Genomic DNA, 26,603 nt, shown 5'->3' with positions numbered 1-26,603 from the left:
CATTCTTAACTTCCAGTGTTGATGTTTCTGTTATTCTTGCCAAATTCTTTTCCTACCCCTGAATATCCCAGTTTCTTAACTATTCACTATGTGTATCTCATTTGCTCTACATACAGTGGTTCTTCTCTACTTCCTGTTATCCTGTGTATTGTGTCTAAGTGTGATTTTAATTATATATTCTCACCATTTTTGTGACCTCTGATTGATTAGGAAATGGGAAGGTATCTGTGGCTTTGATACACAAAGGTTGCCAGGTCTGTTTCAAGAATTCCTAGTAATGTGTACAGGAGCATACCTGGAAGAACCAATGAAGATGGTGCTAGAAACAGATGAAAACAAAAATTGGCTGAGCCAGGGGGAGCTTTCCCCTACATGAGTACACGTAATGTGTTCTCTCTCCTAAGAGAGATTACCTCTGCTCCTCCATGACTGCAAGGTGAAGACTGAAGAAGATCAATTTGAAGGAGGGCATCAGAAAAAAAAGAATGAGCTCCAGGTATCATGCTCTTCCTAGAATCTGTTTTGACTGCTCTTTTTCTAGCCCCAGTTTCCCTGCCTCATATTTAGCAGCACGTTGTGATATTACTACTGTATCACAAATAAACAAGACTTAAGAGCTTCATCTGTGGTCTATTCACCAATGTGGCTCCATACCAGACCCCCTAATGTATCCTTCCCCTTCCACTGTGAAAGCCCAAAATAGAGCTCCCTTCCTCTTCCCTGTGGGCACTGCAGTAAGCAATAGTGTTGGCCTTTGTGTCATAAGGGCACAAGAGTTTGGGTGAAGTGCCACAGGGAATACATATCTTTATAAACAAAAGTTGGTTACCTTTGGGCTACCGATGATAGGACCTTTCAGTAGAATCCCTGTCTTTTCCTGAAAGATCCATGTTGATGGACCAGTCCAGCGCAGCTGCAGAAATGACTGCAGTTTATGTAAGAGGTTTGGCCCTATCAGAAGGCCCCTTCTTGAACTGGCAGAGGAACCCAGGTATGCAGAACCTGTGGCTGAGATCTCCAAGCCTGCTCAGATTGGGACTGGGCCCCCTTTACTCAGCTTCCCAGTTTTCCGGTAGCTTGGCAGTCACACCCACAAACTCCCCACCCCACACACACTCCTATGTAATCTCATCAGCAATCAATGGCCAAGATCCAGAGACTATAAAATAAAGCTCCCAGAAGAGAGTGATGCAGTATTTCCTGGAGCTCTCACACTGTAGACTAGTGTAGACCTCTTACACTCTAGCCCACTGATGTACCTACAGTAGTACATATTTGTTTGGTTTTAACATACATGTTTTTATATATATTCTCTTATATTGGGTTTAAATGGCTTCAGAATGAAATACAACAACCTTCATACACTTCCCTCTTATTGTGGTGGGAAGATGCTCGCTGGTGGGGGTGGGGGTTTGAATAATATCTATAATGAACTATTGTGAACTACTTTATGAAAATAAAATGTATAAAAATTGCCCCCCAAAAGAAGTCCCCTTCTTCTTACTCAGCACTCCATCATTGTGTCTTTTTTGGTTCCTTTATTATCTCCTAGGAATGAACCTGAGTAACCCCATGCCTCCCTTCCCACCCACCCCCACCCCCTGCCATGGACTCATATGAAATTTGCTGGCTACGTAGCACCTGATGGTAGCATCTTTGCCCCTGGTAAAAGCTGTTGCTAAGGCCAACTGAAACAAATTCAAATAGTTTAGATTCCTGGACCATGGAGGGTACAAGTTAAAAAAAAGCCTTGCAACACCCATAAGTGGCTGATCCCAGTGGGGTTGCTCATGGTTGTAGTTACTATGTATACTGTTGTTGACATTGCCTTTAATTATATCACATCTGCATAGTGTCTTTTGTAAGCTCATAGAGAATAATGACTGCACCCCCATTGTTTAAGATTTCCACAAAGTGAAGAACAACAGTATTTTAGATTGTTGCAAGAAAGTCAGGGACTCTGGAGACAGGGAAAGCTCTTAAGTCTACTTTTTGCACAATAGAGCTTCATACAATTATTCCGTATATAATCTTTTCACCAAAACACTGTCTCCTGTTTCTGTCAACAAAAGACCTCTTTGTTATGATAGCCAAGTAAAACCTTAAGCCCGGTAGAGACAACAAAACAGGCTTTTTAAATGATAAAATGTGAAGGCTAAAATTTCTTATTTTTGGAATGTAAATTACAAGTTTGTTTCAAGCAATTTAGTTGTTTACCTTCAGGTTTTTTGAGGGGAGGGAGAGGGGAACACCCTGCAAGACTCCAGGATTATTTCTGCCTCTCCACCCAGGAATCACTCCTGGCAGTGCTGGGGACACCATATGTGATGTCGGAATCAAACAGGAGTCAGAGGTATACAAGGCAAGCACTATCCACTATCTCTCTGATCCTACCCTCAGTTTTAATCAACATTGGGGTCATTTAAATTCATATCTATGGAATTCTGTAGTATTATTCAGAATGACTGTATCATTCTTATCTGACTATAAGGTCTGACTTATATCTGACTACAAACGAGGCATGATTATCTCTTTTCCATTGGTTCCTTTAGAGTTGAATGAGTCTTCTAAGATGTTCCATCTGCAGTGGGTCATGATACCCTGAGAAGGGCAATGGATGCCCCAAGTATAGGAGATGTATCCTCCAACTATAATTTGTTCTAGCTGTATGTGTATCTGTGTGTGTTTTATTTTGTTGCCAATGAAAGAGTAGTCCTTGATAATTGACTTAGAAAGTACTTTTAAGATGAAATAGCTCTGAAGGATAGTCACATTCATGAAGACTCAGAGTATCTCCCCCAGATATTTTGCTCCCAGATTCTCTTAGTTCCAACCATATGGGGTCACATTGAGATCACATTGAGTAGCCCAAGGGAAAGCCCACTCTCTCCATTATCTGAAACCTTGGGATTTTGGGGGATCAGCTTTTGGATTAGCACAATTCCAGAAAGCTTGATTTGCACCATATTTGGTCTTCTTTCTGAGGTCCTCGAATCTCAGTCAAGATGGAACTCTTTAATGGTGTTTCTGGAAGATTCACGGAGACCTTGAACCTCTGGCTGGGTCCTTGGGTGTGAGGCTGTGTCATGGGAAGTTCCAAAAGCCTGTTGGGCTGTAACTTCTCAATCTCCTTAGGTAGGGCACTCTGTCCTTCTGTTAGCTCAAAGTCCTCTTCACTCCACAGGTCTGAAAGGGCGGAAGGAAGGAATGTGGGGGCATGGACTGCCTAGCAAGAAAAGGCCTTGCTTTCAGTTCGTGGCCCCATAGCTTCTTTAGGTTTATTGTTTTACCTCTAGGAGAAACTTTCTATGGCCTCCCAACCCACATTTCTGTGTTTCCAAAGCACTCACCACTGCAGGGTCACTTGTAAAAACAGCTCATTTTCTTGCCTACATTCTTAATTACTTGGTCACCTTCTTGAGGACAGAAAACTGTGTTGCCCTCATTTTGTCTCAAGATCCTGGTATGCTATTTGACACAAAGTAGATATGCAGTAAATATTTGTTGAACAAATGAAGTTCAAACAAAGGAAGGCATTCACAGATATTCTTCATAAATTAAAGTGAGGTTGGTGACTGCCACAGGATGACAGTCCAGACTTCTCTGAGGATTTCCCTGCCCCTGCTGGGAACCTACCATTACTCAGGCATCTCTGTAATGACAAGGGCAACGATTCCTGTGACCCAATTAATTTTCAACTCACCTCATTCATTATGGCATTAAAGCTCCATCTTTCTTCCAACTAGGAAGGATCAATGCGCATATATATGCTCATGGCTCCCAGAGAACCCTTTCTGCCTGTGTCATCTCTTCTGGACCAGTTGTTTCTTTCCCTTCTCTCGATCTCTCTTTTTCTTTTTAATTTTTTTTTTTTGCTTTTTTGGGTCACACTCGGCAATGCACAGGAGATACTCCTGACTCTGTACCCAGGAATCACTCCTGGCTGTGCTTGGGGGACCATACAGGACGCTGGGAATCGAACCCAGGTTAGCCGCATGCAAGGCAAATGCACTCCCTGCTGTACTATCGCTCCAGTCCCCTCCCTTTTATGTTAATGTATATTTTTCCTGACAATGATCTAAGGATGATACTCTAGAACATAGGGTATCCAGTATTTCCTTAGCAAGTTAATTATACTCTTATTTTTTAACAGCATGATACAATATGTTTTTTACAAATTGCTAATGAATGCATTTATTCTTTACAGAAATCAAGATTTGCCTATTAATTGAGGCTCGCTGAATATAGTAATTATTCCCCACCTCCAGTTTTAATGAGACATAATAGTTTATAGTAGTATTGATATTCTGGTTTTACTGTGCAATGCTGATATACCATCCTCACCAGTAGAGTCAAGATGCCTCCACCAGACTCCCACAGTCTTTCCCCCTCTATCCTTTCCCCATAGTCTTCTTAATCCACAGTGCTATTGACCCTCTCTCGGGGTTTCTTTTCATTAGGGATTGTCTAATTTCTTGTTTTGTTTCTTTATATTCTTCATATGAGCAAGATCATGTAGTATTTGTCTTTTTCTTTCTGTCTTATTTCATTCAGTCTGACACCCTCCAGTCCTCTGCAAGTTGCAGCAAATTGCAAGATTTCATCTTTTCCCGTAGCTGTATGCTCCTTTTCTTTAACGACCCTTCCTCAACTCTATCCTGCCAAGACCCTCACTGCCTTTTTTCTTTTAGACTCAGTAGCAATCCCTGTCTTAGATTTTTTGTCCTCCAAACCTGAGCCTGGAAACTTCCCAAGCTCCCACAAACATAATAGTCTCTATTTACCCAGTGCTCGCTATTCCATCCTCTCTGAAGTATGTCTTTTTTTTTTTGCTTTTTGGGTCACACCCCAGCAATGCACAGGGGTTACTCCTGGCTCTGCACTCAGGAATTACTCCTGGCAGTGCTCAGGGGACCATATGGGATGCTGGGAATCAAACCCGGGTCAGCCACATGCAAGGCAAACGCCCTACCCGCTGTGCTATTGCTCCAGCCCCTCTCTGAAGTATGTTTTGAACTGATTGTTAGACCTGGTTTTACCCTTGTATGAAACTTTGGAGTCAGTATTCGTTATTTAAATGACTCTCAAGCCCTATTCATGGGCACAAGGCTCCAAACTGGATGCTTCCTTCATTCCAGCAGTAGTTCACTTTGTCAAAGTCATAAGCCATCTTGCAGTGGGGCCAGTTACACAGTGTCTATTTGGGTGAGGACCAGGGTTGGCTCCATCATTGACTTACTGTTCCTTGGGGGCTAGGGAAGGAATGTTATTCTCGTGGCCATTCATTTGGCTCCATCAAAAGAGAAACTTTCAAGAATTAAATCACTGTGATTTTCCATAGAAGACATAACAGTGCAGTAGAGAGTGATAAACAACTCTCCAGTAACTATTAGAGCAGGATCCATGATGCAAACCCTACTAGTCAACATTCTTCCCTTATTCCCATATTCTCTCTTTGTTCTTAGAATTGAAGCTCAAAATATCCAGGAACTGGGAGTAAAAAGGTGCAGGAGAGTGATAGGCAAGGGGAATAAAGGGAAGGCATGGAAAGATAGTAAGGAAGGTACTTACCCAATCAGGACAGGTCAAGGGTATGAGTAAAATTAAGGGACAACAAGGGAATATGGGAGTGAAGAGGCCTAAAAATTTTTGAGAATGAAGATCAATTATATTACAAAGAAAATTAGAGGAAACACCTCCAAGAGAATCTAGAGCAGGACTCTTTCATCTTGCTTTTAACCCAAGAAATACAACATGGATGAGCACTTCGGAAACTCCTTGAATTCATTTTGTATTTGATTCTGAATTAATTTATTGTGGTTGTTCATTCAGAAGATTTTTATTGTTGCACAATTTTCCCCACCCCCTACATTTCATTTGAGAATTTAGTACCTAGAGTGAAAGAATATAGATAAATAGGAAAAAGAGAAAAAAGCCTAGGTGAGTGAGGATTCATACTTCAATACTTCAATACTCCCATATTAACTAAAAAACAAGAGTTGAAACGTTTCTATGGATTGAATGCCATAAAGGCACCCAGCACCAAGCTAAAGCTTTGTACTTAGAGCATCATGAGTACACTAGCCTTATACTGAATCTGGATAGCAGCTGTTTGTGGAACTATGGACCAGAAAACACTTTGAGTTTATGTGTAGGAGGCTGCCAGAGCTGGTCTCCCTCCCATCCCAGTTCAGGAAGTCAGAGCCTGACCAAGCACAGAGGCCGGTTCAGCCACCACATCTAAGAGAGCTGAGTGGAAGATATAGACAAACTTACTCCTGATCAGAGAGAGGTTCTACCACCCTAGAAACAAAGACCTGCCCATAAGCAGGCATGACCTTAGAGCAAGCTCTAAATAAAGGTTCAGGTACTGTGCTATAATGACTGATTGGATTTTCTGGGACTGTGTAGCTGGAGACAAAGAGTTCACAGCAATATTAGATCATCCTGACTTAGAATGGCCTGTGATATACAGCACTGATGAAACCAGTGACTTCCACACTGTTGCTGGATAGCCCAGCAAGATCAAGAATAAAAACCAAACACAGATTCTCTCCTTTCCACTGCAGAGCTTTCCTCTGCTGCTCAACAGTATATTCTAGAAGATCAACCTCAGGCAGTTGTTAGGCAAATGAAACCTTGAGACTAGAGAAAGGAAATGGTACATAAGTGATGCCGCACACCAAAAGAGGCCTCTTTTAATTTTTCTTTCTTTCTTTCTTTCTTTCTTTCTTTCTTTCTTTCTTTCTTTCTTTCTTTCTTTCTTTCTTTCTTTCTTTCTTTCTTTCTTTCTTTCTTTCTTTCTTTCTTCCTTCCTTTCTTTTCTTTCTTTCTTTCTCTTTCTTTCTTTCTTTCTTTCTTTCTTTCTTTCTTTCTTTCTTTCTTTCTTTCTTTCTTTCTTTCTTTCTTTCTTTCTTTCTTTCTTTCTTTCTTTTTATCGAATGACCATGTGGAAAGTTACAAAGCTTTCAGGCTTAAGTCTCAGTTACACAGTGCTCGAACACCCATCCCTTCACCAGTGCGCATATTCCACCATCAAGAACCACAGTAAATCTCCCTCCCCACCCCACCCCCAGCCCCCCAGCCCCCCACCCCGCCTGTGTAGCTGATAAATTTCACTTTACTTTCTCTTTACTTTGATTACATTCAATATTTCAACAAAAAACTCACTATTATTGTTTGGAGTCACCCCCCACCCCCAAAGTCAGACTTGCTGGAAAGGAAGAATTTGATAATTTGTTTTCCATTGCTGAGAATGAAGAGATATGAGGTCGTGTGGCCACCATAGCAGCTGCAAGGTTTTGGATTTCTGTATTTCAGTAACTAAGTCCAGAGGAATTTCTGCCAGAAGTTTCATCATTGCTAGCTCATTTCACTCAACATGATACTTTCCATGTTTATCCACTTATATGCAAATTTCATGACTTCATCTTTTCTGACAGCTGCATAGTATTCCATTGTGTAGATGTACCAAAGTTTCTTTAACCAGTCATCTGTTTTGGGGCACTCTGGTTTTTTCCAGATTGTGGCTATTGTAAACAGTGCTGCAATGAATATAGAAATGCAAATGTCATTTCTACTATACCTTTTTGCCTCTCTGGGATATATTCCCAGGAGTGGTATTGCTGGGTCAAATGGGAGCTCAATTTCTAATTTTTTGAGAATTGTCCATATTGTTTTCCAAACGGGCTGAACAAGTTGGCATTCCCACCATCAGTGAAGGAGAGTCCCTTTCTCCCCACATCCACGCCACACCAGTTGCTTTTGTTATTTTGGGATGTGGGCCAGTCTCTGTGGTGTGAGATAATATCTCATTGTTGTTTTGATCTGCATCTCCCTGATGATTAGTGATGTCAAGCATTTTCTCATGTGCCTCTGAGCCATTTGGATTTCTTCTTTGGGAAAGTTTCTGTTCATTTCATTACCCCATTTTTTTAAATCAGGTTGGCAGTTTTCTTCTTGTGGAGTTCAACCAGTGCCTTGTATATCCTTGATATCAACCCCTTATCAGATGGGTATTGGGTAAATATCCTTTCCCATTCTGTAGGCTGTCTTTGTACTTTGGTCGCTGTATCAGAAAGAGGCCTCTTAGAGCCACAAACATATAAGGGCACACTGATCCTTTCCAGCTGGGCAGAGGGAAGGAGGTTAGAAGCTGGGATGAAGTAAATAGTCATTCCACCAGGGTGCAGACAGCAAATAGCATGTCCTTTCCTATATGTCTTCCACAATGTTACGGACATCCAGCATCCTAGAGCCACAGAACTGCTAAAAATTTGTATTCCTCACAGTTTTCATGTGCAGAGCTTAGTTAATAAAAATACCACCCTGCTCTCAAAGCCAGGACATCACAGTCCAGATTGTGAACACTTCATTCTAGCCAGGGCTTTGTCCCTCATGTGATTCATTAATTGACCCTCCTCTTAGAACTGCCAGGAGCCTGGTCGTACAATTTATTAAGTCCTTTCTGTCAGCCTCATTCATGATCTGAACTCACAAGCCTAACAATATAATCCATTTGTCCTGATTTGATTTTTTTTTTTTCTTTTCAAGAGGCTTCCTTGGCAGCCACATTTTCTCATTATGATAAGATTCATCTGTGAGGTGATTCCTATTAGAATTAGCATCTCAGATGTGATTCATCTTGGCACATATTAAGCTGGTAGTGTCATTAAGAGGAAGGTCTGTTCCATTCACAGCGGCAGGGAATTTCTGTGAGAGATGCCCGTCATTCATTAAGATTTGGCGCGGTTGCCCTGTGCTAGATTTTAAGTGAAGGGCTTGGGGAAAAAGACAAGGAAAAAGTGGCTTGGCCAGCCCATGGGAGCCCCCATCTAGAAGGAATACACTGGGGACAGGAGTGCTTCTGGGATGGAGAATGGGAGGGGGGAGGGCAATCAGGTGAAAAGGAGTACTCTCTCCTTAATGTCTAAGGTGAGAATTCTCAAACTTGAGCAGGAACGAGGGTCACCAGGAAGACATGTCACAACACAGATTATTTGGCCCGAGATCCAGCCCAGAGTTTTTGATTTAGTAGGTCTGGGATGGGGCCCAAGAATTTGCATTGCTAACAAATTTCTCACGTGATGTGGCTGCTGGTATGGGAACCATATTTTTGCGGACCTGACTCTAAGGCTTCAAGCGTTTCTGGCTCCCCCTTTCTCTGTTGTCTGTAGCATACAGAATAGTGTGCCACACTATGCTAGAGACAAAAGTTGAACGAAATATAATCTCTGTTCCCTGGGAACTGTTCATCTAATTAACAGTGACTACCAAACTTCAAAGAAAATGCCTCTACAGTTAGGACAGAGAAGAAAACAGTAAGCAATGATAGCTGGAAATGGTCACTCTGGACAATAACAGTGTTGAAAAGTGATAAAGGGATATACGTGATAACCTTTAAGTACCTGTGTTGGTGAAGGGATGGGTGTTGGAACATTGTATGGCTGAAACTCAATCATGAGCAACTTTATGACTGTGTATCTCACAGTGATTCCATTAAAAAAATCAAAAACTGAAAAAAATTCCTCTAAAGAGTTTCTTTAGGAGCAGTTGGAACACAGAAAAGATAATGCTTAAAATAAATCTGGAGGGAGAAAAAAACTGGGTTTGGTTGCAGCGGTTGTTTGTCGTTTTATTTTGTTTGTCATGGATTAAACATGGTTTGAAAGAAGTTGTGTGGAAGATAATTTTTCATTGTTAAATTCCCAGACTTCCAAATATCCTGGGACATCCTCGCACACTCAGTTTTAGATGTATTCCACAGTAATCAAGTTTCAATTTACTTCCTTTAGAAGCTAGCGGCACAGCTCTGGTTAACTTGACTCGCATTAGCAAAGCCTTTATTTTTGTCTTTCTGGAGAAGAGTTGGTCAATGTTTCGTGCATGATCAGAATAGTCTCAGTAGAATGGAATTCTCAGCACAGGCACATGAATGGAATGTGGAGTTAAGAGTAGAGGGAGCAAGGCTGGAAGGATAGCATAGAAGTTAAAGCATATACCTTGCATGTGGCTGATACTGGTTTGATCCCCATGAGTTAATGGGTCTCCAGTTTCCCCTGGCAAAAGAGAGAAAGAGAGGAAGAGAAGATGGGAGAAAGGGAAAGAAGAAGGAAGGAAAGAAAGAAAGAAAGGAAGGAAGGAAGGAAGGAAGGAAGGAAGGAAGGAAGGAAGGAAGGAAGGAAGGAAGGAAGGAAGGAAGGAAGGAAGGAGGGAGGGAGGGAGAAAGGGGAGGGAGGCAAGAGATAAGGGAAGGAAGGAAGGAAGGAAGGAGGGAGGGAGGGAGAGAGGGCAGGGAGGCAAGAGATAAGGGAAGGAGGGAGGAAACGATCTGATAGGTACCAAAATCCTACTGTCCATCCCTGCTCCTCAGGTCTCTAAGGTACCTTAACAACCACCCTCTTCAGCAAACTGTTTTTGTTGATTTCCAGAAATTTAGTAGTTTTTATATCATTTATTTTTGTTTACACACACACACATCAGCGGTTAAGCCTTCAATATCTTCCATCTTCTAGGACATCATCTTTAGATTCTGGAATTTAGGAAAGGGACACTTGATACCTGTAAAAGTACTTTCCAGATGTAGTTAAAATAAATATAATAAATTGTTTTTCTTACTCAGGAGTATTCTAAGAATCTGTTATCAAAAAGAGAAACGGGCTATTAGAAGTAAATACATAATTACTAGTGATGAATGGTACTACATTGATGAATATTGGATAAAACAATGGATTCAGAAGACCCTAACTATACTCATCCATGTTGATGATAAAATTATCATCAAAATAAAGAAAACTAGGATATATAAATCATATATCAGTAAAAATAAAAGGAGATAATTTTGGCTGGCCCTTCCACATTAAAGATTTTTAAAATATATGTGAGAAACAGGGTGGGTTTCAGTCACAGATAAAGCTGTTGATCTTTTAAAACCATTGCTCTTAAGCATTTACTATATCACTACAGAAGTTATGACTTAGAGTCCTAATGTATGACTTAGCAATAGGCGTATTTGTTCCTTATTTTTAGTGTCAGTAGGAAGACTTCTTCAGAAAACTGTCCTGAGAATTTCAAGATTTTAGTAAACTCATGTTTCAATGCTGTGCCTGGCTCATTTTAAATACTAATAAAATTATACAAATATTATAAGTATTAAATTTAATAACCACCTACATAAGAAATTTTCTTCTTAAAGAACAGTTTCAGAAAAATATGTTGTAGGATCTTGGAATATCATAATTTTCTATGATTCTGACCCCCCCTAAACAACGTTTTAAATAGAGGAATTGAAAACTTTTCTCCCCTTGAAATGTACCTTCTTTGACTCCACCAGAAAGTCAATTCTTTCTGACTGTTTAGAGGAAGGAGTTTTCCTCCTGGCTGAATGCTGTGGCCTTGGTATGTCTGGCTTCTCCATGCCTTTCAGCCCACTGAAGTCCCTGGCTTTGTCTCCTCAGCATTTTCAGCCTCAATATATTTATTTCACTTTGTTTTGTATCTGAACTCCCTGTACCAGAGCAGGTTTCTACAAGGCATTGCTCTTTGTATCACCAGAAATGCAAATACTTTCTTCAGTATTGTCTAAGCCTTGTTTGCTTTTCTGCAAGTAATTTCATAGTATCAAGGTCATTTTGCTAACAATGGTAGCATCTGCCATAAAGAGAGTAATAAAGTTCCATGGAGAGGATTCCTTACATTGATTGTAAACACAGGAGCTATGAGGGACAATGTTTGCAACATTGATCTTAGATCTCTATGAAACCAACAAGGTCCAAATATAGGAACCTTGACTCCTTTCCTCTTCTCACTTCCAGAAACTTTAGCAAGTACAGTATATATTCAAATACATCTTAATTGTGTATAATATAAAGTCTTGATTAACAGATTTCATTAACTGGTCATTGTCTATCTTCCCATTAAAATGAAATTCTCATTAGAGAACTATTAGATCTCTGGCTGCTCAATTAATATGGATCATTTCTTTTTGTCATCTTGTAATTTTCTGTGGGGGCAGTATCTATTGGTGCTCAGGAACTATTTCCAGCTCTGTGCCTATGGTCACTCTGGGTGGTGCTCAGGGAGCCATGTGGTGCTAGTGACTGAACCCAGGTCTCCTGCATGCAAAGCATGTACCCAACCATAGAACTATCAGTCCCTCAGTTTGTAATTTAAGACAATAAACCTCAGTGTAAAGGAAACCTGCTTTTCCACTCACTACTCATAACTGGACTGTTTTCAAAAGTAATCTTGGATTACTATGCAGTCACTTATGAATAAAAACCTTAATGATAGTTAAGTTAAAAAAAATGTTATGTTGGAGCAATAGCACAGCAGGTAGGGCGTTTGCCTTGCACGTGGCTGACCCAGGTTCGATTCCCAGAATCCCATATGGTCCCCTGAGCACTGCCAGGGCTAATTCCTGAGTGCAGAGCCAGGAGTAACCCCTGTGAATTGCCAGGTGTGACCCAAAAAGAAAAAAAAACCTTAACAATAGCAATACAAACATCATTTAAACCTTTGCCAAGTAGCAGTGTTTTCTTGAAGCCCACTATTTGTACTTTTGGTGTGACCATGTTTAATACACTGGAGAAGCTGGACTACAGACTTGAATAAACCCATATTACAGTCTTGGCTCAGCCTCTTAGTAGTTGTGAAAATAAACTTCATTTCTCTAACTTTCTAGGATCATTGTTCACATGTATAAAATGAATCAGTCTCTGAGAGCTAGTGTGTGGATTCAAATATTACTCAAGTACATTCTTATCATTGTGCCAGTGATGATTCCGGCATCTCATCATTTCATCAATTAAGATTTTCTTTGAAAAGCAAAATAAAGCACCTGAACAATACACTCCCAAAACTTAGTCCTTTTTTTTTTTTTGTAACAGCAGTCATTTGTCTAAATCATAATTCTGTGAATTGACTGGTTCTTTGTGTGGATCAACTGATCTCTTCTGCTAGGCTCTTATGTATCTATGGTGGCAGTTGGATTGGAACTAGGTGATCTAAGATCTATGGTGATATTGTTATTAATCTGACTGTTGGCAGATATCAGGCCATATAACAGGGCTATAACCTTTTATTCTCTAGAAAACTAGTTCAGGCTTCTCTACCTGGTTGTTGTTTCAGTTCCCCAAAGCAGCAGGAGAGAACAAGTTTCCATACACAAGTTTTTTTCTGATAAAATTGCAATTATTGTTATTTTTAAAATTACTATTGGTATGAAAAGTACTATTTGAGGGCTAAAGATTGCATCATGCTAAATTCTCGTTGGTTAAGTAAATCCCAAGGCACACCCAGAATCAGTGAAGAAATGATATATTAACAATTTTTTTTACTTCATTTAAACACAATGGTTTACCATATTGTTATCATACAGTTTTTATGTTTTTTTAATTCTATTTAATTTTTGAATAAAATTTATTCATTTGGGGCTAGAGCAATAGCACAGCGGTTGGGTGTTCGCTTTTCATGCATCAGACCCAAGTTAGATTCCTCCGCCCCTCTCAGAGAGCCCAGCAAGCTACCGAGAGTATGGAGCCTGCACGGCAGAGCCTGGCAAGCTACTCGTGCGTATTGGATATGCCAAAAACAGTAACAATAAGTCTCTCAATGAGAGACGTTACTTGTGCCCGCTCGAACAAATCGATGAGCAACGGGATGACAGTGTGTTACAGTGTGTTAATTTTTATAAAGTTCTTCAGTATAATTTATTACATTCAAAATTCCAACACCTTCCCACCACCATTATTTCAAATTTTACCACCACCACCCAAGTCTGCCCCAAAAGCAAGTCCTAAGTAGTTTATTTTGTATTGCTTGTTATGAATAATCCGCTAAAAATTATCCAAAAATGTTTCTTTAGAGGAAAGTGTATGAATACTGTAATGACTGTTCTATACTGCCTACACTTGCCACTTTATAGGTGGGATTTTCCAAATATTTTTCTTTTATTAATACAAATGATCTAATAAGAGATCATGTCTTTAATATACATAACATATTTTAATTTAACATATTTTCTGAGCATTGCCTTAACTACCACCACTAACTATATCAACATTTCAGTATTTCTTCAAACACCTTTAATTCAGTTCCTTCAGTATTGATATGTCTGGCATGTGTTGTGTTCGAATCTGCGGGGAACCAGTTGATCTCTTCCTGGTTCTTTGTAAATATTGTGTTACCAGTAGCAGATGGCAACCCAGAGATTAATATTCTTGGAGTTGTTCATCTTATTTCTTCAGAAAATTTTGAGGACTTGGACATAAATGACTGATAGCAATGCATATGTACATAGCATGTATGTTAGAGATGAGCCCCAACATCCGTTACAAATAAATACCATGGCTTTCTCTAAATACCCTTTTCCATTAGCATAGGAAAGTGAAGACAGAGTATCTCTTGGAGGAATTTGTATTTAATGTATATTTATTGTATATATCTACATCCATTCCATGTATCACTAAGGCAAGAATCACAGATATGTATACTTATGGCAACCTCTCTGTTGGTCACTAGAGAGTTTTGTGGATTGGCACCAACTGGAGAATTCATGCTCCACCCAAAAAGGGAAGATTTAGCCATTTGACACCTCACATTACCAATGTTCAGTGTTGCCAGTGTATGCTATATTTTAGGAAATGATATATTTTCAGGTATGCATGTAAAATTTCCTAATTTTAATTCAGTATCAGATGAAGCTTGTCTTTGAGGTGAGTCTGACCTATTCTGGGTAATTTGGAACTACCCCTACATTAGATGCTTATTGATATCTAATTCATTGTGATTTTTCTGAGGGCCCAAGGAAGGAAGAAGGGAAATCACATTATAAGGCAGAAATGAAGCTATAGGAAGATATAAGGGGAAGACTTAAAGATGGGTGATTATCTATTCCAGACATTCCACAAAGGTCAAGGAAATGAGACTAAGAATCTCATTAAATCCATACAAATTATTTGGTACAATACTACATTCACAGGTTGTTTTCCTTTAAAAGAAAAGGAAAAAAAGGAGGTAGCAATGAAGAGAAAGTGGGAAGGAAGGAAAGAAGGAAGGAAGGGAGAGAGGGAGGAAGGGAGGGAGGGACGGTCAGTTGTGTGAAAAAATACTCAGATAATTAAACAAAATGAAAGAGTTACTCACTCTTGTTTTTTAATTGTCTTTAATATTCTAATGTGCAAGGAGATCTTCAAATGGAAAAATAAGTGCTACACTTTTCAAATTTTTTATGGTCAAGGAGACCTTATTTTATAGACTCCCTTTAGATTTATTGATTTGCGTAAAATGCTTGTGAAAACTGAATTTAGGGGTAATGAGGCATTGGAGATCTCAAGGCATGATATGAAAATTGGATACAAAAGGTAATGAGCGAAGGTATAATCACCCAATGGCATAAGCTTAACAAGTAAAGAAAATAGGTCAACCATTAGCAACTATGAGCTTGCCAGCATATTAATCTTTGTAAAATAAATGCAGTTTCTTTATCCGTTTTTATTCTGGTAACAATAAACCAACACCACCAACACCACCCAACAAAACAGACAAGGGTTCCTCACCTCTGACAGATTAAATCTCTTCACAGCATTCAATGCTCTCCTTATCGGGTCAGCTAATGATTTCTTCGCTATGCACACACCCACTGTATGCTCTAAGCCACCCTGTCCTGCTCACTGTCCTCTATATACATCCACTATTTTTTACCTTCGTAATCTTTTCAGATCATGTGATTTGGCTTCCTCCAGCTACTCCAGTTAGAACCATGCACTCTTTCCAAGGCATAGCTCAAATATGCATCCACCCTGAATTTGCCTTTTAGCTATTAAATCTCATCAGAATTTACGTTCTCTGAACTTCTAGGACCTTTACTTCTTAAGGACTTGTTTGGAACTTCTCGGTTTGTACATTGCCCAAGTGATTTGGAGCCTAGAGAAAAGAAAGTATGTCTGAGCTCTGCAGCTCTCTACCCCCTATTTACCCTCACAGTACACCCAAATAAGGTTAGGATGATATCAATCAGCATGTAATGAAAAGGGTATAACCCCATCATGCCAAATTAAATAGACTCTGGGTTGTTATTATGCAACCACATGTTGTTCTTTGAAGATAAAATTTTTTTTCCTCTTCTACTCTATTTGTAGTGGGCACCATTTATTTCTTTTCTTTTTAAAAACTTTTGTTTTGGACAGACAAACAAAAAAAACAGTATGGAACTAATATCCAAGGTGAAGGAAAATGGGCCAGGAGGACTGGTAAATGGTTGGTCAATGGTGTGAGAGATGGAAAGTAGTTAAGATAGAGGAGGGTCCATTATGACAATACTAGTTGGAAATGATCATTCTGGACAAGAGCTGAGTTTTGAAAACAGGTCAAAATCCCTGTTTTCAAAACTGTAGATATGATAACCTTTAGCATCTATAATGCAAACCATAATCATAATGCCTAAAATGACAGAGAGAGAGAGAGAGAGAGAGCGAGAGAGAGAGAGAAGAGAGGTTCCTACCATAGAGGCAGGCTGGGGTGGAAGGTAGTTTGAAGGGTTGGGTGGAAAACCGGGGACATTGATGCTAGGAAATTACACTGGTGAAGGGATAGTTGTTGGAACATTGTATGACTGAGATGCAATTATGAACAATTTTGTAATGCTTTATCTCATAGTGAATCAATAAATTTTTAAAAAATTCTGAGTCCAAATCTAGCTATACTCAAGGCTGACTCCTGACTCTGCACTCAGAGATTACTTCTGGCAGTGCTCAGGATACCATACATAGTGTCGAGAATTAAACCTGGTTGGCTGCATGTGAGGCAACCTCCCTACCTGCTGTACTCTGTCTCTCTCTTCTGTCTCTGCCTCTGTCTCTGTCTCTGTCTCTGTCTCTGTCTCTCTCTGTCTCTGTCTCTCTCTCTGTCTCTCTCTCTGTCTCTCTCTCTCTCTCTCTCTCTCTCTCTCTCTCTCTCTCTCTCTCTCTCTCTCTCCCCCCACTGGCCCAGTGGGCAACATTTTTAGACACTAGGCTAAACACTTTATGTTCATTGTCTTTGTGAGTCCTACAATATTCCTAAGAGGATATACTATCCCCAGATTTTACGGAAGTAGAAGCTGTGTCTAATGCTGAAGTCAGCTTGCACATGTCCATGAGCCACTTCCTATCTGTTCAAGGCAAAACCGAGGACGCACCTCACATATACTGGGCTCTGTCTTTTCCAGTACAGTGACTATAGCCACATTAGCCATTAGACATTTAGTAACTGAGAATTACAGTTTAGAATTCACACTCTGCCTTAAAGTAACAAGTATATATAAGAAAGCAGAGGAAGGTAAAACAGAAGGTAAAATCTAGTTAGAATCAGCATAGTTTGAGTCTTTTGGGCATTCTAGGCTCTTCTAAGGATCTAGAACAGCTTGACAGGGGCCTTTTTGAGTGCCCCTGAGTCCTGGTTCCGGGTGTATATGGCATCATGGAAGTGTATGCATGACCTTGAGGACAGGTGCTTAACTGCCAGTCATGTCTTTGTTCATTCATTACAGGGGATGACCTCCATTTCGACGCCAGTGTGAACTCTTTGCTTATCTATCAACCTTGCTATATTAAAAAAGCCTTTGAGAGGAGAAACTGCCTTATTTGCCCAGACCTCACACATGACTGATCTAGCAACATATTATAAAGATTTGTTGATTGATAAATGAATGACAAGTCATCCAAGATAAAGTGTTTAATATGACATAGAGACAGCATACATAGTAAATCTTTTTATTGTCAGAAAACTAAACTAATACCTGGAAATATATTCTTTCATTTTATTTATAGGCTTCCCTGATCTCTGGGTCCTTGAAATACATGGCAAACCAAAAATCTTCCTGTAGTAATGGCAAACCTCATAATTTTCTGACCTCATCTTGTAAATTACATTGTGAAATCCTGTAGCATGAGAAGCATGTATTAACCTTGAAAATGCTTCGTGTTTTTCAAAACATTGTTTTGTGCATAGCAATGTGTATAGAAATCCATGTTGAATAATTGCATTAGAATGGATTGGAGTTACAGCTGGGAGCCTATCCTAAAGAATCCAGTTTTCTTGTGATAAGTCTTTGTGAGTTTAGATAATAAAAGAAGAATAAATAGGTTTATTGACCAAGACAGAGCAAGACTACTGGTTAATAATCAACTCACTTGATAGGGGTAGTGAGAGAGGAAGGAGGGCGTATGGGGGGAGGGAGCTTGGATTCAAACTGATGTGTAGGATTATGCCCAAGAGAGATATATACTTTCTCCTTCTCCCTGATCTACTTATCTTCACTTTTGTCCAAGTATGGAGAAAATATTTATCATGATTATCAGACTGGAATGTTCCATGAAGGCAATATACTTCACATAGTCACTCAGGATAGTTCAGAAGGACTAATAGGAAAGGTTTGCCCTTGTCCCTCTACAGAAGATCTTTGCTCTGCTGAGGAGGAGGAGAAATTTGAGCCGAATATATTTTTGGTTGGTACAACTTGTAAGTGCTCTGTTTGATAGCAGGGTTGTTTGAATGGCCCATTTCATAACTATACATAGCTTTTCCAAATAAATGAAGTCTGTAGAATGTTCAGGTTAATGCATGAGTCCTGTGCTCAAGAGTGTTTGTGCTTAGAATGACTGAGCCTTCTTTCTTAATAAGTCATCTTGGCATTTTGTCAACAAGTTAATTTGCTTTTCTAAGAAACTAGATTAATACTTCCTGTACTTTGTGCTATTCACAGATCTACAATGCAGTAAGAAGAGGAGAAGAAACAGAAGATACAATTGGATCTCTTCTCCATTTCTTCACAAAGCTCCCAGTCTCCGTGACAGCTTGTGAAAGGATTAGTGTTGGTCCATGCTTAAAGCAATGTATCCGGGACACTGTATGTGAGTATCGTGCTACTCTCCAAAGGACTTCCATCTCTCAGTACATCACCGGCTCTCTCCTAGAAGCGACTACATCTTTAGGAGCAAGAAGTGGCCTTCTCAGTACTTTGGGAGGTTCCACCAGTCGAAAGATGCTGAAAGGTAATGTCTGAAATTTCACTTCTAACTTTTTTATCTTTCAGTGCAGGAAAAGTAAGTTAACATTTATGAATCCAGGATGGAAAATTGAGTTTTCTTATCTGCAACTTGAAATAGGAAAAGCAAATATAAAACGGTGAAAGAAAATACTAAAAGGTAATCCTTTATGAAAATCCTTTTATGTAGTGATATTCAAAAAAGAAGCATTAGGATTTGAAATTTCCTTTTGAAAAGAAGTAATGGTTAGGAGCTATCTTGATTGAGAAAAATTTAGAGAGTTTCTCTTACTGATGGTTCATGACAAATAACAATTACTATTATAAGAACCTGATCAATGAGTATGGTCACAGTAAAAACCGGCAATGATCAGGAACAGGTTAGAATTTAATTCTCTTTCCTACACAGATTCAGAAGGTTCATACTCACCAGAAATATTATAAGCCATCTTCCAATAGTTTTCACCTTAAAAAAATAGCTAAACAGTCTAGTTAGGCAGCATATTGAAAAATGAGTCAGTAGACAATGAGCTCCTTCTGTATCTGAACGTTCCCGTTACTTTCCAGAAGTAGACGGGCGATCAGGAATGGGAATGCCCAAAAGAACTTTGGAGATTTGTGCCCTGCACAGTTGTCACAACCCAACTGGCACCATGCCCTACCAGGAAGCTGAGAATCAGATGGGGACCCTGCAGAACAAGGACATTCCACTGCCTGGGTGCTGCCAAGATCTTGATCTGAAACAGCAGGCCCTCAGCTAGAATGATGTTCTTCCTTCTTGATCCTCAGTCTTCCACTTCCACCCACCCCGAGCAGGCCCAGGAGGAAATATACACTATCCAGTATACCATGTGGGTGCCATGTTGGTTAGTTTTCTGGAGTCACCTGAACTTCTTGCTTGTAAAAAATATATGTAGATATGATAACATTAGATAAATGTAAGATATGAGAACACTATTTCAGAGACTATAGGGAAGAAATTTAATTTTGTATGGGTTTTTTTTTTCATTCATTCAGCATATATCTTTTGAACTCCCACTGGGTGTTTGGTGCTATACAGGGAACAAATCATAGTTCCTGCCCTCATGGAGCTTTGAGTCTCTAAGTAGTGAACAGTTTCCATTAAGTGTAGAATTGACAATTTCATTCCTCTAATGAATGAAATTGTCAATTTCATTGACAATTACCATGCTTATATTCTCCATCCGTGCTCTTCCTTGGAAAATTAGCTGAGGTTGACAAGTTGACTGAGTATTGCTTCAATACTTGCTGCTATGTGAGGACCTCATCTATAAAAGTTAATCAGCTATCATATACCTACTCTGTGCCCAGCAGTGTGTAGGTGTTAAGGGAGATCCTAATGAAGTGCACATTAATTTATTTGCCTTTTAGTTCCTTGTGATTTTAATGGAGAAACCAGATTTGCATGTACCATGTAATCAAAGAATAATGTAAAACTACAGACTTATCTGCTAAGTAACATGGAAGTGATTCTAAATGGTCAAAGGGAGTGGAAGAGTAATTCTTTGTGTGACAAATTGGTTAGCCTCAAGCAAACAGATAAAAGTCAATAAGAGCCACTTCCTTTCTTTTCAGAGGAACATATTGCTCTGAAGGGACATATTGCTAAACTCTTATCAATACAGGTTGCCACGTGTCTTCCCTTTAGGGATAAAAATTAGGTTTGTAAGTGTATCTGATGCCCTTGATCTTAGTTTCTATTTGCATTTACTCTTTCAGATCAAAACTTTATAGATCAACATTCCTCCTTCTAAGATTCTTGAGTCATCAGCTAATGTGTTACATATTTACAGCCTCATTTATGCAAGAGTTGGAAGTTTTTAAATTTTCTTTTATGGAACTTTTAATGATTTCTGCTCTCCCTCTCCCTGTAAATTAACTTTGCTAAATAATGCAGTTAGACTCTGCACAAGTTTTACTTCTATAACTTCTGGCATATACTCTGAAGACTTTTTCAATTTTAGTGCTCTTTTTGCAAAGTCTTTATGTACCATAATAAAACCTATGTTTCTTCAACATGCAGAGGGAGAACATACATGAAAAGTCATATGGACATTTGATGTCATGGAGTATTTAAAGAATCTCTGGTTTCAGCACATTGGTCAGTTGGGTTTGTTTTTTTTTTCTTTTTGGGTCACACCAAGCGATGCACAGGGGTTACTCCTGGTTCTACACTCAGGAATTACTCCTGGCAGTGCTCAGGGGACAATATGGGATGCTGGGATTCGAACCCGGGTCGGCTGCATGCAAGGCAAACGCCCTACCCTCTGTGCTATTACTCCAGCCCCGGTCAGTTGGGTTTTGAGCTATGTTGGCTGTGTGCTCCACAAGAGGGTCTGATTGATCTGAACTAATTGTTTTTTGCTTCTTTTATTGCTCATATGTGCTTTATGGCATCAAGTTGACCAATAACTTTCAGCTCTATATTACTATGAAAATATTTTATAAGTGTTATGGGACACACTTTGTCCCCAATCTATGTCAGAAAAGTTCTTTCCCCAGGAACTATGTGGAAGACTTCCCTGGAAGAGCAGGATTCATCTTTGTGATTTGGCTCCCAGACTCTTTTTCCTCAAAAATATCAAAAACTCCTATACAGTTGAGATTTATATACTTCCCAAAACATTAAGATCAGATTATTGGAATACTTAGAATCAGTCTTCAAGAAAATAAGCAGTAGAGCTTAAAAAAAAGCTTGTAGGAGGGAAATAATTTTAATTAATATGAGTACAAAGTTGGACTGGAGCGATAGCACAGCGGGTAGGGCATTTGCCTTACACACCACCGACCCGGGTTCAATTCCTCCATCCTTCTCAGAGAGCCCGGCAAGCTACCGAGAGTATCCCGCCCACACAGCAGAGCCTGGCAAGCTACCAGTGGCATATTCGATATGCCAAAAACAGTAACAACAAGTCTCACAATAGAGATGATACTGGTGCCCACTTGAGCAAATCGATGAACAATGGGACGACTGTGCTACAGTGCTATGAGTACAAAGTTAAAGTAAACTTGTATCAAGATTTGAAATAAATTTTTCCCACTTTCTATATTTCAGTTGTTGGGTACAGTAGTGCTTTTCTTATGGCTAATTACAACTGAAATTCATACCTCATAACTCATAAACTCATAACTCATACCTCATATGAGGCACTTAAATTAGTCAACTTACGTGGGGAACAAAGTAGAAGGTAGTTGTCAGAAGCTGGAGGGTGAAGGAGAATGCAGAGTTGTTATTAAATGCGCACAGAGTTTCTGTGTTACACATGAAAAAGTTCTAGAAATGGATGATTACACTAAATTATAAATTTACTTGACACTACTGAAAGGCACATTTAAAAATGGGTAAGTTGTCATACTTTATATTACTTGTCTCTTGTCACCAAAACAAAAGTGGAAAATTCAAAAATATCAAATATGCTATGTTGGATCTTGGTCCAGCTCTATTAAGATGTGAGAAAGAACTTATCCTTTGTAAAAAGAAATATGAAGACAGATGACTTTTTATTTGAGCACTAGGTAACCCAAGTCAACTTGCCTTCTGGAATTGGTTTTGATTGTAAGAAGTCTGGGGAAACCTGCAAGAAAAGAGGAAAGTATCTCTTTCTCACAGTGTATTTAGATATCAGTAATTGGTCACTCAGTAATTGGTAAATCAGGGTTGGCCAGAATTTTGTACCTTGTGGCTTTACCAAGGCTTATAGAATCTTGCTAACTCTAAAGCATCTTCATGAGCATGCACATTCCTAATGGTCTAGGTCTCTAAAATGATAACCAACACTGGGCATATAAACACTCCTGGGTTTCTGTATGCAGTGTCACCAAGAACACTCTGTCAACTCAGTTAATAGTTTTCCAAATAATGAGAAGCATTTTTGGTATGATGCATTGATTAGTCAAGGTGTGCTTTTTTGATTATAAGGTTGTGCTCACTAAAAATGGAAAAATGGAGTAATCCATATCTTTCTCATCTGGCTCCTCCCTCTCTCCTTTGACCTTGCTTGAATCTCAACATTAACCTTCACATAATAGTGGAGTTACAAGAATGATTGAGTTCAATAACCAGAAATTTTTTAAGCACATTATATGCTTTTACCTCTATGTGCTACCTACTAAAAATTAAGAGTGAAACAAAATATGAAATAATTTAAAGTAACTTCTAAAGTAACACTAACATAGCAAAATTAGCAAAATAAAATTATGATAATGAGAGAATTTTCTATGTAAGGTAATGGAGTATTTCTAAATGTGAATGTTAGCCAACATAATAAATTTAATACATTAAACTCCGTTTATTTTCTAAAATTGTTTCTAAGTTAATTAATTGATTAAATATTTTTATATTACCAGGGCAAAGCTTTAGCTGCCCAAAGTTTACAGTAGAGAAGAAAACTTCCCAGTTGATATTTAATCAATTTTAGTGTGAATTTATAGAATGTGTATAAAGGTACTGGTCATATATAGTCTGTAAATAAAATACTAGCATAATAGTAAAGGTATCCTACATATTTAGTGTTCTCAGTTGGAAACAGGAACTATTTTATCTCTAGTTTATAGGTCTAATAAAATTTCAATTTACTTTCTTTTACTATAAGTACATTTTGTCTTTTTCTAAAGTTAATACCATTGAGTATAAAAGCTAGACACTGTAATAGGAATACACACTCATTTGAAATATGTGACTGTGCCTCTTAAATAATTTGGTTTATAAATACTGTCCTATTTGACTTCCTCGTAGTCAAAACAATTTCCCTTTACATGCTTACCAGGCTTGGAAGAGCAAATGCATAGTTCTAATTCCAGGCTTTAAGTTTATTTATAGAAATCCCCTGACTTATTCATTTTGTGACCTTGAAATTATTTTCTTGATGGTTAAAAGTATACCTTGATATAATATGAGCTACGTCTCTCTACAAGCTAATCAAGAGAAAGCATTGATTTGCTACTGTGTGTGTACTGTGTCACCTTTGAGTAGAATCTGAAAGATCACAACTGGAAATCTTCAACCTGGAAATAACATTTCTTATGTCAGAGAAAATGCAATATTAAGTTTCAGATCTACTGACCAGGGAGAATGACTTCATGCCCAGCTATATCCCTAGGATGTTATTCCATGCCCAGGTTTGACTGAGAAGTGTGACTCCAGGCTCCTGTTTATATCAAGGAGATGCTCTCCAAAGAGCAAAATCACCTTCTTCAAATTTTACTAGAGACACTATGCTTCTTTTGGGGGAGTCTCCCAGTAGAGCTTGAGGTCCCAGGCGCTTCTCCAGAAGTGCTTAGCCAGCTTGATCTGATGGTGCTGGGGCCACTAGGGCCATAGCCAGCTGCACTCTAAGAGCGGGGATCTCACATGAAAGACATGTGCTCCACCTCTTTGAGCCACCCCAATATGAGCCAGAGGAAAATTCCCAAGGAAGAGACTGACATAATCATATAGAATTTTTGGAAAAACTCACCTTCTGCCACACAGTGTGGGAAAGAGTGGTATCATCTTAGCCCACCTGGGTCAGAATTGCCCAGCATGAATATTCAAAATACAGCCTCTGGTCTTCCTAGTTAGAATCCTCTGATGCTTTATTGTGTGATTGGTGCAGAAGGTAGATGGGTTGGGGGCGGGGGGAGAAGGAATGAGAACTGGAGGCATTTAAGATGCTGTGGCTAAAGTGGTATTTCTGAAATGGTGGTACTGGCATATTAGCAATTAGCAATTTTAAAATTACAAAGTGACCCCTCTATTCACTCCTAGAAGAAGCCTCTGTATATTATTTAGCGAGCAGCATGTGGACTGGACTTCAGACCCCTCCTCCATTTGGGTAGCCATCTTTGTGTGATGCATAAACCCTTCCCTGTGCCAGAGTCTAAGTCCCTGGAATGCTACAGGGAGATATATATATATATATATATATATATATATATGAGAGATTGTAGAAAGTGGAGACTGAATGGATCGTATGGATAATAAGGAGCTACGTCTAAAGTGAGGCTTAATAATATCTTTTTAAAAAGGAGTTTCAGAGTCTTCCGGTTTGCTTGTTATGGTTGAAAATTAATAGTGTTATTGGACTAGAGCTATGGCACAGTGGGTAGGGTATTTGCCTTGCACGCAGCCGACCCAGGTTCGATTCCTCCATCCCTCTCAGAGAACCCGGCAAGCTACCAAGAGTATCCCGCCTGCACGGCAAAGCCTGGCAAGCTTCCCATGGTGTATTCAATATGCTAAAAACAGTAACAAGTCTTACAATGGAGACGTTACTGGTGCCCACACAAGCAAATCAATGAACAACAGGAAGACAGTGCTACAGACAGTGCCCATTCTAGTTATCCTCCCCCACCATCAGTTTGAGGTTAAATCAAGCTAAATCCTAATAATTGTATTTAGAAATATACAGCATGGCAATCCCGGTCAACTGGGCTTCCCATACTTGAGTTGATCATAAAAATGTCAGGTCTGAGTACAGAAACTTAAATGGACCAGCAATTCATTTGCAAGATAGTTATCTGAAACTCTGTACCCAAAGAGATAGCAGTGATTAGATTCCAAGTTTTTAAAAAAATATTTGCTGAATATCTATTAACCTCAATTCTTTGATATTTTAGATTTTAAAAAAGTTGTAAAAGATGAGTTTTCAACATCAGTTGTCACTGTCACTATCACTGTCACTGTCATCCCGTTGCTCATTGATTTGCTCGAGCAAGCACCATTAACGTCTTCATCTTGAGACTTCTTGTTACTGTTTTTGGCATATCAAATATGCCACGGGTAGCTTGCCAGGCTCTGCCATGCGGGCGAGATACTCTCAATAGCTTGCCAAGCTCTCCAAGAGGGGCAGAGGAATTTTCCAAATCAGAGTAAAATTAAAACTACTTATATTTATCAAAAATAGGCATATTTAATTTGAGGATCAAAAACAGTCAAGAAATGCATTTGCATTACACCACAGGGCCCAATAAGCACCATATTCTTGGGTCCTAATGTTGATCCACCTGAGATTATGCCAGGTATTTCTGGTTTGGCCCCTGCGCAAAAAAATCACAAAAATAGGAGTAATCCCTGAGCACTGCCAAGTGTGGCCAAACCTTTCCGCACTCCCCCCACCCCTTACCCAACCTTGAAAAATATTATAAGCACAGGATGGAGGGGCTTAGAGGGACAAGTCTCTGTGCTCTCCTGAATGAAGTATAAGTCTTCTAAAACCATTTTAGAACCTGGAGAAATGTACACACATGGTTAACTAAAGAAAACAAGCCCTCACCTCCCTCACCTTTATTATGTAATTTCTGTTGCTTCTACCTCATTCTTCCCTCCAGAGTAGAAAAGATACAAAATGTTTACTACTAGTATTAGGATTCATATCTGATAACCTGAGATTGGCATGAAATTTAGTGCCCAAATTAAAATTTGTCAGTTTGTAAAGATGTATTACTCATTACAATAAAATTAAATGATATCTGCAGTACATGAAGCTAATATTTCTGAGTGTTTCTAAATTATTTAGTCTTTAAAAGAAAAACCTGAAACTCATTTAAATAAGCTATGAAAATTCTTGTTCATGAGAAC

General features: G+C 39.1%; 1 protein-coding gene across 3 annotated transcripts in view; it reads left to right on the top strand.

The window, feature by feature from the left end:
• The window catches only part of PLCE1 (phospholipase C epsilon 1), a 372,017-nt gene that overhangs the window by 152,564 nt on the left and 192,850 nt on the right, over positions 1-26,603 (top strand). For all 3 annotated transcript variants that reach the window (XM_055119418.1, XM_055119417.1, XM_055119416.1), the window contains exon 3: positions 18,743-19,031. In XM_055119418.1, the coding sequence (XP_054975393.1) occupies positions 18,743-19,031 (289 nt within the window). The remainder of the gene's footprint in view (positions 1-18,742; positions 19,032-26,603) is intronic.

The sequence above is a fragment of the Sorex araneus genome, chromosome 11, assembly GCF_027595985.1.
Source record: "Sorex araneus isolate mSorAra2 chromosome 11, mSorAra2.pri, whole genome shotgun sequence".
NCBI classification, from domain to species: domain Eukaryota; kingdom Metazoa; phylum Chordata; class Mammalia; order Eulipotyphla; family Soricidae; genus Sorex; species Sorex araneus.
This window is presented reverse-complemented; position numbering and strand designations above follow the sequence as displayed.